Source organism: Crocodylus porosus, unplaced genomic scaffold (genome assembly GCF_001723895.1).
Source record: "Crocodylus porosus isolate Cpor-Errol unplaced genomic scaffold, CroPor_comp1, whole genome shotgun sequence".
Lineage (NCBI taxonomy): Eukaryota > Metazoa > Chordata > Crocodylia > Crocodylidae > Crocodylus > Crocodylus porosus.
The window spans coordinates 49,458,045-49,469,527 of NW_017728947.1; the positions used below are offsets into that span (position 1 = coordinate 49,458,045).

The following is an 11,483-nucleotide window of genomic DNA, read 5'->3' on the forward strand; positions in this document are numbered from 1 at the left end:
ACACACACATACACACACACACACACTCATGCCACTGAAATGAGAAACTCTCACCACAGTCACAGAGAAGATTATGTGCACTGTTCAGTAAATAAGAAAGTATAATATCTACAAGGCAAGTATTGGATCCGACATGCTTAAAATTACACACAGTACTGAAAACCAGTGTAAGTCCTTTCAAAAATAAAAACCTAGACAACAGGTGTGTGAAATAAAAAAAATACCTTGAGATGCAGGATGCACCTAAAACACACAGCACGTGCTCTTTGGAGCACACAAATTAGCCCAAGGAATCCACACTCAGTAGAAAAGTAATGCATTTGGGACCAAAAGATGATGAGAAATCTCTTCCCTGTTCTGAGAGCTGAGCTTCTCTTATCTATACCCAGAGCAGCTGTGGCAAAGATTCCCCAGAGAAGGAAAAAAAGGGAAATCTTATTACAGAGCTTCTAAGAAAGCATTATGGTTTTCTGGTCACTGCAGAAAGCCATAGACAGCCTGTGACTGACTTTTTTTTTTTTAAATAAAAATAAAGTAGATATAATTTGTTTTCTAAAAAGTCACACTCATCTCTCACAGGACTGGCAAGACTGCTGAGAACAGCTGAACACAAGAGAAGACAGAAGTTAAAGTACACTGCAACCGCAGCACATAGCATATTACTACAACACTTAAAATCAACCGCATTTAGTCCCCCAGTTTCATAAAATACACAAAGTGAAAAAATAAGAGCTGAGACTGCTGGATACTTGGGACTGCAGGAAAATGTCAATGGCCTCCCCCCGCCTCCCCACCAACACCTACACTTTTGTGAAAATGTTCTTCTTACTAACAAGCTCCAATATTGTACAGTAATGACCCCAAACACTGAAGAACATTAGAGCAACAATACATGTTTTAATTAATTCTAGTATGGGTGGGGGACAGCATATTGCCCACCATGGCCATCCAAGGGCCCACCATAAATCTTTATTACATCACTCATTTGTTGCCGTTCAAAAACAGAAAGGATTTAAAAAGCAAAACAGCAAGTCAAATTACTCTTTATCACCTCAGTGTCCTCACAATGAGGATTCATAAATTTCCACAAACCCTGACGTGGTCTAGTTTCCCCGCTTGCAACTGTGCTGCGGGCTTACATTCTCACTAGTGGCAATCTCCCTTGGGAAGCATATCTTGTAAGTGACCCTCAGTAAAGTTTGAATTGGTCACTCCTGTTCTACTACAATACTGTAAGTCTGTATTTAAAAGGGTATTCTGCGTGTTGAAGATTTATGATAAACTCTAACAATTATCTGCTATGATGAAATGTGTTCGCTTGTTTTTCACACATGCAGGCGCATACACACTTGTGTGTGCTTCCAAATACACTTGTATGAGTATATGTTCCCCACTTCATGTTTATTTTGCAATCAAGCAATTAATTTGTGGTCAGTTCTTAATATTATTAAAAGTGAGTTACACTTTTAATGGGGAAGGAAATCAATTATTTTTAGAACAGTGTAAGACCAGGATCAGTGTTTTTCTTCATCTACTAACACAATATTGGGTTTTTAATTTGTGCAGAAAAAATGAAAGGTAAAAGAAAAACATAAAGATTGCCTCTGCCTTCCTGTCTCCTTGTGGTTCTTAGCATTTGGTACTTCCTTCTGAAGTGTAGGGAATGAACAACCTGAACAATGGACAACAAAAAACTTCAGGGCGATACAACAGGGTGATGGAGTTCTTCCAGTTCTTAATTCAGCAACCCACATCTCCAATTTCATATATTATAATGCTATAAAATAGTGAGTGTGTGTAAGGAAAGAGAAAAAGTGCATGAGATTCACAAAAACAAAACAAAACACAGAAGATGCTTTGAAAATGTCAATCAATTCCTACATGACAATTAAAAAAAGTTGGGGGGAGATTCTTGGAAACATTCTTTGCAGCACTTGCTGCTGCTATGGGAAACATCAAAATTTTCCTTTTCTCCTTCCTGGACTCCACAACATTTTACACCTGAACAATTTTTTACTCCAGTCTTTTGGCATCATTTTTTTTATGGCTGAGGGGAAATTAATTGTGGTCTTTCCCCTCCTTTGCTTGGCCTGCAGCATGTGTATTACTCAAATACCAAAGAACTAATATATTTATAAGAACAGCAGTTTTCTATAAAGATGCTCTGCCTCTCTCTCTCAGTCTTCAACAACACTATTACAGTGATACAGTACTACTCTGCTACTTTTAATACTGAGAACAAACTCACTCTGCAAAATGCAGAAAATCATGATCAGAAATATTACTGGGGATTGGTGTTTTTCCAGCAGTTTAGCATCTAATGAATGGCAGTGAAGCATACCCTGGAGATCTGGGGCACCCCAGCTACTAGCAAGTGGGAGAAAGAGCAGATTAGCAGAGGAAATAAATTAATTGAGAATGAGAGAAAGAGAGGGATATGAAAAGATTAGGGAACAGGAACAAAGTTAGGACCTTGGCTTAAATAAGATACCTTTTCTTGTGGCCTTCAGGCTTGAACTGTGCCCACTGACTCCAATGACAGCAGGCCCTGAAGATTACATTCCTGACTTACTAGCATTGTCAGGATGAGGCATTCACTGTGGCAGCATGTTAAAAATGACTCTCCAGGGTGAAGACATTTGATCTGATCCTTGATGCACCTTCATCTATCCTTCCCAACTCCTTTTTCTGTAAAATCATACAGTTAGTGCTAATGACAGATGCCCTATTGAGAGTGCTGGCTACCTTTGATTAACAAGAAAACTGCACACCATCTTCACCAAGAAACAATTACCTTCTGGGGTACAGGAAGTTCCCTCTCCATGGCCCATTCAAACTTTAGCCACCATAAGGAGGCAATGCAATACATTAGAATATATTAGAATAAATTAATTTGTGTTTTCTATGTATTTATAGACTTTGGCTTACTAAGTATTGGACAATGACTCTTTAGCTCACTTCACAAAGGCCAGTCAATTATCAGCTCAAATAATTTTCTCTCTACAAACCTGGGCTGAGTTGAGCCAATAGCTAAGAGATGCAATATCCCATTATATCATCTACCTGGATAGCAACATAGATGATTTTTGGGACAATGTTCCTTTCTAGACTTTTTGCTCTGCAACTTTTTAAATGACTGGTATTATACTTCAGGAGGACAACTCATCCTCTTCTGATGGATGTAACTTCTTCAGGAGAGATCACAAAATGGATCATTTTAACCTCCAGTCACTACCCTTTTTGCACAGCTTCCTATTAGAAACCTTCAGTTTGTTTCTACAGAGTAACTGAAATTAATTATATGGTTTCTTTTTTTATAGTCTCCAAAGCAAAAAAAACAAAGATGGACAGAGATGAGTTGAGATGAGGCAGAGGGAATGCTTGCAAAACTGAAAAGATTAGTCTGTACCCATTGAACACAGTAAGTGCCAAAACTTCAGAGTTCCTTTTTTAAAATAAATACCTTATCCCTAAACTCTAAGGTCTTGTCTATCCTTGCAAACTATTTACCCAGTAGCAGCAATGGGGGCAAGAGCACTGATGTTAACAATGGAGCATGCAATGACAGACAGGAGCAAGCAGTTTTGCTACTAGCAAGGGTTCATGAAATGGTTGTAAAAAAAAAAAAAAAAAAAACCTTTTGTCCCTTATACACTAAGGATAAAGAGAATTGCAAACATAGACACACCTTAGTTTTGTGATCTACTCCAGGATAGGGATTTCTATTACTATGAAGCTAGAAGTCTTCCTAGACATTTAACAGCAATAAATGTTTTATGATTTATAATCCCTAGTAAAGTCATGGTGCCTTCCATCCAAGTACTCAACTACTATGTATACATCATAAATGCCTCAACCCCCCAGCCTGTGAGGTAGGTATTAATCAGTGTTACTTAAAAATGGGGAAAACTAGGAAGGAACAGGTTAAATGATTTGCCCAAAGTTACATGGTGAGGCACTGAACTAAAATAGAACCTAGAAGTTCCAATTGCCATTGCTATGAGCCAACCATTAGACAACGTTGTCTTCAATTTACACATGCTCGAAATAAGGGTCAAACTGTGCATCAAAACAGTGTGGGGTATTGAGCCATGGGGCCACTCCCTTGTAAAACAGGAGAAAATTAAAAAAGGGCTAGGGAGGAAGGTGCAAGGCAACAGATACAACAACCTGTTTCTGCAACCCAGCACATCTTAAGAAGGAAAGTCCTTCAGCACTCTTCCCAGGTTGGGGCAGAGCTTGAATATGAACCTTGGATATGGAGAAAGATGGCGGTCTCTGGAACTAAATCTTAAACAATAAGAAAGTGGGGACAATCAACCATGCCATACCCTCTTCACTGCTATCAAAGCAGGGGTGCATCTTGTATCTGTCTGCATGAATCAATGCCTGTGAGCGCACACAGGCCAGGTACTGTGTTCCAGCAGCAGGGGAGTGGTGATTCCTAGAGCAACCCAGCAGTAAGAATAAGTTTCAGTGAAGGTGACCTCTCCAAATATTTACCATTTGTCCCTCCTGACGAGCCTGGGGAAAACATCAAACACTGGCGTCTGCTGTGGTGTAATACTTGGGTTTTCAAAATACCAGTTCATAGTGGGGTTCTGATATACTGCATGTATCAAGTTCTACATGGACAATAAACAAAGACTTTGATTGGATAATTTTTGCTTACTGCAGTTTCAAACTGCAACAAAAAACAAGGAAGACTACAGAAAAACCCCACGACAAAAGTCAGCAGCTTTGAGTTGCCAAGTTACATTGAACTTCAGACATAAATCGGGCAACGAGACAACACATTTTCAGTAGAGGCAGCACCATGATATGATCTCAGTAGCATCCCTCCACTTCATCTGTCTTCAAAGTGCATTCTCAGTGCAAAAAGTAGAATTGAATCTAAAGGGGCTTACCGCCCCCTAATGGATTTCATGCTAAGACCAGAACTCTTGTTTGAGTTCATATGCTGCAGTGTTATGTGTGTCAAGTTCACCTCTGCATAGCGGAATAGTGCTGTCCTGGCTCTGCCCCTCAGCGTCTATGTCCAACAGTGTTCGCTCCTCTACAGAAAGACCCACCTGGAAAGGAAGCAGAGCAGGAAGTCCTGGCCTCTCCTCTACAGTGCTGCTACTACTGGCAAAACAAGAGTCCAGGTTGCTTGGGGTATCAGTACTTGAACTATTGGCAGAGGATTCACCCCTGGCATGGCTGGGTGACACAAACCACCAGGGGTCAAGCCGCTGCCGATTGGCTGAAGGACGTGGTCTGGGCAGGAACTCCAAAGTCTTGGGTCTTTCCAGCGTAGAGTCCTCCTGTGCATTCCAGCGTCTTGGGGTTGGAGGAAAGACAAGGTTGGGGTCTGGCAGACGGGGAACCTCATTACGATCTCGGCTAGGACTGGGGGTTTTTAATGCTCCTATCCAAAAGAGAGAAAGACAGCAGAAACATGAATTAGTTGCAGCAAATAAATGACTCCAGCTCATCTGATTTTACTGTATGTAGAAAGTAAATGAATATCTAAAAACAGAAGGTTTGCACTCAAAATTCGAAATCCACTGAACTTTAAGCTTTAACGCTGTATTATTTTGAAATGAGGGATCAGTCTCTTGGCTTCTGTACAGCTTGCGACAGGCTAATGAGATGCATTTGCTTCACTGCCAGATTATGAGCAGAGCACAAAGGTTAAGGGAATAATCTCTGTCATTTCCGGACTTTTGGCTGTTTCACTCTACAGTTTCTCTACAGATTATAATCAATGTAATCTCTCGTCATAATGATGATGTATACGGCCAAGCATCCCAAAACAGATTTTATTTATCAGTAAATGAAGTTCTCCAACTAGCTAATCCAAAATATTAAAAAATGTTGCAGGAGTTTTAGAGACAGGGTGCCCAACTGGTAATGCATACTCCTATCAGTGTACCAAATGAAGAGAAATTGTATAGTTTGACATGTCTTTGTACAAAAACGTGCAGTGCAGGCTACAAGAAGCTCCCCTTCACAATGTCTGCAGTCATTCTTCTCTCCAGTACCCAATCCACATTTTTGAAGGGCAGTGGCCAATGTGCATTTCTGTTGTCTAGAAAGATGTGATGCTGGACAGAGACTTTGGTTTCAGAATCTATAGTCTGACGACCTACAACTGAAAAGGAAGGAGGGATAGAAACAGCAGACTTAAATGGCGTTACACATCATTTGATAAGTGTTGGATCCACCTAGGGTAGTTCAACACAATGAGATGGGTAATGAGGATGCAGCCATCGTCTCACAGATGTGGTGGGGTACACCCAGGATCCTTCCAAGTGGCTACTCTTCCCTTTAAATAGCTTGTATCACCTCAAGAGAGGCAGGCATCATACTGGGTGTCTCACATGCGTTACAAGGAGCTTATGTATCCTTATATTAACTGATGAACCCTTTCAATACCTTAGTCAACACTTTTCTTTCCAAGACTACTTCACTATTCATTAAAATCTCAGAAATTCAAAAATTCCACATCCACACATGCTTCTCTATCTGATTCTTCTTTTTTAATTTACCTTTTAATTTTCCACAAGGACTGTTTTTATAAACATGAATGATTGCAATAACCCATGTCTCATTACTGACTATAGTTCAACAGAAAAAAAACTGCACACTGCCAGACCCTTAACCTATCTGCATAGGAAAAACTTAGGGCTTAGCCTCAACACATGAACTTTGGTGTATAACTTATAGCAGTTTTGTAGTCCGGCATTCTGAGCAGAGAAGCCATCAGCTTTCCCAGATACCCACTCCAGTAGGCACTATTACAAAACCTGACCACTAGATGGCAGAAACATTGAAAATGCCTTTTTGCAGACCCAAGTGTTACCCTAGAGTAAAAATGCAAACACAGGACACCTATACACGTGATTAGGACTTTCTAATCAAAATGTGTCAGAGCACATGTAAAAGAGCCCAGAAAGTCTAATTTCCCCTTTGAATTCTTCCAGGGGCAACTGCATACTGGATTTCTATAAGTTACACTGGCATGGAGTGCTATGTTATAGATGTATTCATTGTGTCCCAGCATAAGATTGAGTTATCAGTCATCAAATCAGAGTACAACTCTCAATCCTAGTCTTTCTTCCTGAACTGATATTTTGGGTATATTGTGGAGGCCAATGAAGGACTGGAGGAACAGAAAATCTTGCAATGCTCAGCATGATCCTTCTGACCAATGAAGATATAGAAGTGGAATTGGCACATTTCAAAAACAGCCTCAGGCCTGTTCTTCTCTGGATTCTAGACTAGGGATGTTCAACCTGTGGCCCACAAAGTCACTGCATCTGGCCGGCAGGGCTCCCCATAGGTCAAAATATTTGGCAGCAGGGGAGTGGTGTCGATAATTATGGCCACCCTCCCCCCGCCAAATCCCCAAACCCCAATACCTGCATGACAGGTCAGAGTCACGCTATGCTTCCTTCTCCTACGGGGCTGAGCCATGGTTCTGCTTCTGGATCAGAGCCCGCGCATGCCCCCACTTCCCTCCTTGTGGGGCGGGGTTGGGGCCTGACCATGCTCCCCTCCTTGCAGGGCCAAGCCATGACTTCTTCCCTCCTGTTGGGCTTGGGCCATGCTCCCTTCCCCCTGCGGGGCTGGGTTGGATCCTGGATGTGCCTTCTTTACTCCTGTTGGGGGCCTAGCCATACCACTTCCCTTGCAGGACCAGTTAGAGACTGGCCACACACCGCTTTCCCCACAGGACTGGGCCACATCCCTTCCCTCCCTGTGGGGTTGGGGCTGGGCCATGCCTCCTTCCCCAGCAGAGATGGGCCATATCTCCTTCCCCTGCAGGGCTGAGCCATGCCTCCTTCCCTCCCACTGGTGCTGGGCCATGCCTCCTTCCCCTCATGGGGCCAGGTTGGGGCCTAGCCACATCCCCTTTCCCACCCCATGCCAGGCCATGCCCCCTTTCCTTTCCTCTCCAAAGGGCCAGGCCACGCTCCAATCCCCTGCAGGGCTGTGTTGAGCCCAGCCTGCATCCCCCTCACCCCCAACCTCTGTACAGCCAGATGGTGCCCACACTCGATCAGGAGCACAAGCTGGATCTGGCACATGGGCAGACTGGGTACTACCAATCGGTCCTGCTGGGCAAAAAGGTTGGGCACCACTGTTCTAGACTAAAGGTTGGACTGAAGGTGCAAGAGTGAGATAACTGAACACTTGTGGCAGAAGTGGAATCCTTGGGAACAAATACGAGAAATATTTCTTTGCCAACTACTTTTTGCCTAAAAACAGCAAGCTAAGACACAGAGAACTCATGCAACTTCCCCAAAGTCTCATAGGGAGTCAGTGGCAATATTGCATGGGAAGCAATCAGTGTATTTCAATTAATTTTTTCTGTAAAGATTGCACTTAAGGGTCCTTGGCATGGACCAGCCATTGTGCTAGGTGCTGTACTAACAGAATATTAATTTGTTTACTTTGTCTGGCACTTATCCTAATGATAGCAAAGAAAAATATAAGAAACTTACCTACTCCCAATGCTCCTGTTAAACAGTTACTGGAAGGGCATCCATTAGCAGGGCACCCATTGGCAACCAGTCCAGCTGCTCTGATGGCTCCATCAGAGGGAGTACGCCTGTGTCCTTGCTGGGTATGGGAAGAAAGAGTCACATGCGTTGGAGTCAGAGACTGGTTACGGTCTTGCTTGAACCTCTCAATCTGGACATTGACCAGTGGGTTGCTAATTACTGGTAAAGGAGCCTTGACTGTCACAGGGCTGACAGGCATTTCATATACCACAATCTCATCACTGTCTGAACGCAGTAGGGACCGGGTAGAGTTACATTCAGAAATAGAAGACAGGGAAAGAAGGGTCAGGGAGGTGGATGGCTCGCCCAGCAATAACATGGGCTCATCCTTCTTGAACAGCTTCCGGGAAGGTGGGCTGGTGCTCCTGCGTGGGCGTCCAGCCCGCTGGAAAATACTTTCCCGCTTCTTCTTCTCCTCCTTGAGTGGTTCTGGTTCCTCCTCAGTCAGCAACTGACACTTGCCTGCTTCCAGCAGGTCAAAGCCTAGCCCTGCAGCAGCCAGTACTGCCCCACAGCCAAGCAAGGCAACCTCATACCGCTTATGCTGAGAGCCACCCCGTTTGAGGCTGTTTGTGGGGGTGAGCTGGGGGGTGCTTGTGGCAGAGTTCACAGGTGTGGATTCCTCATTGGCATCACTAGATGGGCCATCCCAGTCTTCGTTCTTCTGGAATGGGATGCAGAGGTATGATGGGCTGGGCCCAGGCGAGTGGTGCACTTTGCTCTCTCCATTAGCACATTCGTTGTCTTCATCTTCTGCAAAGCAAATGGAAAGTGTGTTTTAGACTGGCATAACTTTTTCACTGAAGAATATGGGATAATTACAAAATGTCTTATAAACATAAATGGTGTTTTTGCTCTGATTCTTTCTCCTTCGTATGCATTGCAATCTCATCTAAAGCACCAATTGTACAACCATAGCCAAATGCCAATAGTTTCTTCTCTCTAACATAGCTAATCAAAGATGGCATGTAGCTGGATTTAAACTCTCAAAGCTGATGCAAGCTAAAAATCACTGCAAAAATGAAGACCAGATGAGTCACATAATTCTCATCCCAGCTGGAACTGAACAACACATAAGGACATGGCCAGAAAAGGGAGAAACGATAAGGAGCCCTCCTACAATATTTCTGGTAAGTAAAAGTATAGCCAGTCCCCATGCTGCCATGCTCCCATATCAATTCCAAAATTCCAACATCAATTATCAATATTTTTACCAGGGAAGATCACACTAAGTGTAAGAAGTTCAGAGCTTCCACAGAGAACAGCATGACAGCTGAGAGGCTTGGAGAGACTCTGTGAACAGCAGTAGCAGAAAGTGAGGGATGAACACATACAGAATCTCCAAAAGGAGAAGGAAAGCTACTTATAGAAATACAGTGAAATAGAAAAGTCACCAAAATGAAGAAATCCTGGGGAGGAACAGAGAGGTTCACTCAAATGTGTGCAGAGGCAGTGGTGAAGGTGGCTCGCTCTTACCCATCTCAGCTAGGCTTGTGAATCCTGGAAAGGCAGCTGCTGTTCTCTGGACCTTCCCAAGGTTTGGGGCACTGGATGACCACTGCTTGTATCCTTCCACTAGAGCCTTCAGGCTGGAAAAGAAAGACAGGAAAAATACAGCACCCATAAGAAACTTCCCTTTTCTTCTGTGTTTACATTTAGTGCTACTCCATTTTGAGCTGTGAGTATGGGACCCTCCATATCAGTTTAGATCAAGATAATGTCTTCCTCAGCCAGACATTTTACAATAATATATTTCTAATAAAGAAAAACACAGAAAGGGTCTCTCCTAATGTACTACAACATGGCAGGCACAGGGACCTCTGCTGTGAGCTAGAGCTCTTTATTGAGGCAGAAAGTTACAAAGTACCATTTTTGAAGGATGGAAGCTAGAGAAACTAAGCAAAACTTTCAGGTCTCTTACTAAAATGCTTGTTGTTGTTATTTCATAGTAGGTGTGATGATAAACTGTGAATAAAAAAAAATGAATTGTCACCAAGAACATTTCAATGCAAAACACAAGGCAATACAGAAAATCACTGGCATGAAATAGGATGTGTCAAGTCATGACTTCTTTGTCCATTTAAAAATTTCCCCCTAAACATAGTTTTAAAGCAACTATTTAATGGTAGTAGTAGTTATATATATAGACCTGAGGTCACTGCGGGACCCCTGGCACGGCTTTACAAGCACTCATGGTGCTCTGGTGTGGTGCCAGAGGACTGGAAGAGGAGCCAATATAGTTCCCATCTTCAAAAAAAGGAGGAAGGAGGACCTGGAAAACTATAGGCCAGTTAGTCTTACCTCAATCCCGGGTAAGCTCTTTGAAAAAATTATCCTGGCACACACCCACGAGGGGCCAGCAGGAGAGATTATGCTTAGGGGCAACCAACACAGGTTCATTAGCGGCAGGTCCTGTCAGACCAACCTGATGGCCTTCTACGACCAGGTCACCAAATCCTTAAATGCAGGGGTAGCAGTGGACGTAGCCTTTCTGAACTTTAGGAAGGCCTTCAACACTGTCTCTCACCCCATTCTCATTAAAAAACTGGGGGACTGTGGTGTTGACACCTACAGAGTCAAATGGGTCGCCAACTGGTTGGAGGGCCGCACCCAGAGGGTGGTAGTGGATGGGTTCTTCTCGACCTGGAAGGACGTGGGCAGTGGGGTCCCCCAGGGCTCGGTCCTCGGGCCCGCACTGTTCAACATCGTCATCAGTGACTTGGACAAGGGGGTAAAAAGCACCCTGTTCAAATTTGTAGATGACACTAAGATGTGGGGGGATGTGGGCACACTAGAAGGGAGGAATAGGCTGCAATCGGACCTAGACAGGTAACAGGGGTGGGCGGATAAGAACAGGATGGGATTCAACACTGACAAGTGCAAGGTGATGCACCTGGGGAGGAAGAACCAGGAGCATACCTACAGGCTGGG

General features: G+C 43.5%; 1 protein-coding gene across 1 annotated transcript in view; it reads right to left on the reverse strand.

The window, feature by feature from the left end:
- Positions 1-32: 32 nt before the first annotated feature.
- Positions 33-11,483, reverse strand: part of MAP3K9 (mitogen-activated protein kinase kinase kinase 9) — a gene marked incomplete at its 5' end in the record, with an annotated part of 109,542 nt that continues 98,091 nt past the window's right edge. The window contains 3 exons of the mRNA XM_019551036.1: positions 33-5,410; positions 8,493-9,305; positions 10,029-10,141. Of these exons, the coding sequence (XP_019406581.1) occupies positions 4,929-5,410; positions 8,493-9,305; positions 10,029-10,141 (1,408 nt within the window). The remainder of the gene's footprint in view (positions 5,411-8,492; positions 9,306-10,028; positions 10,142-11,483) is intronic.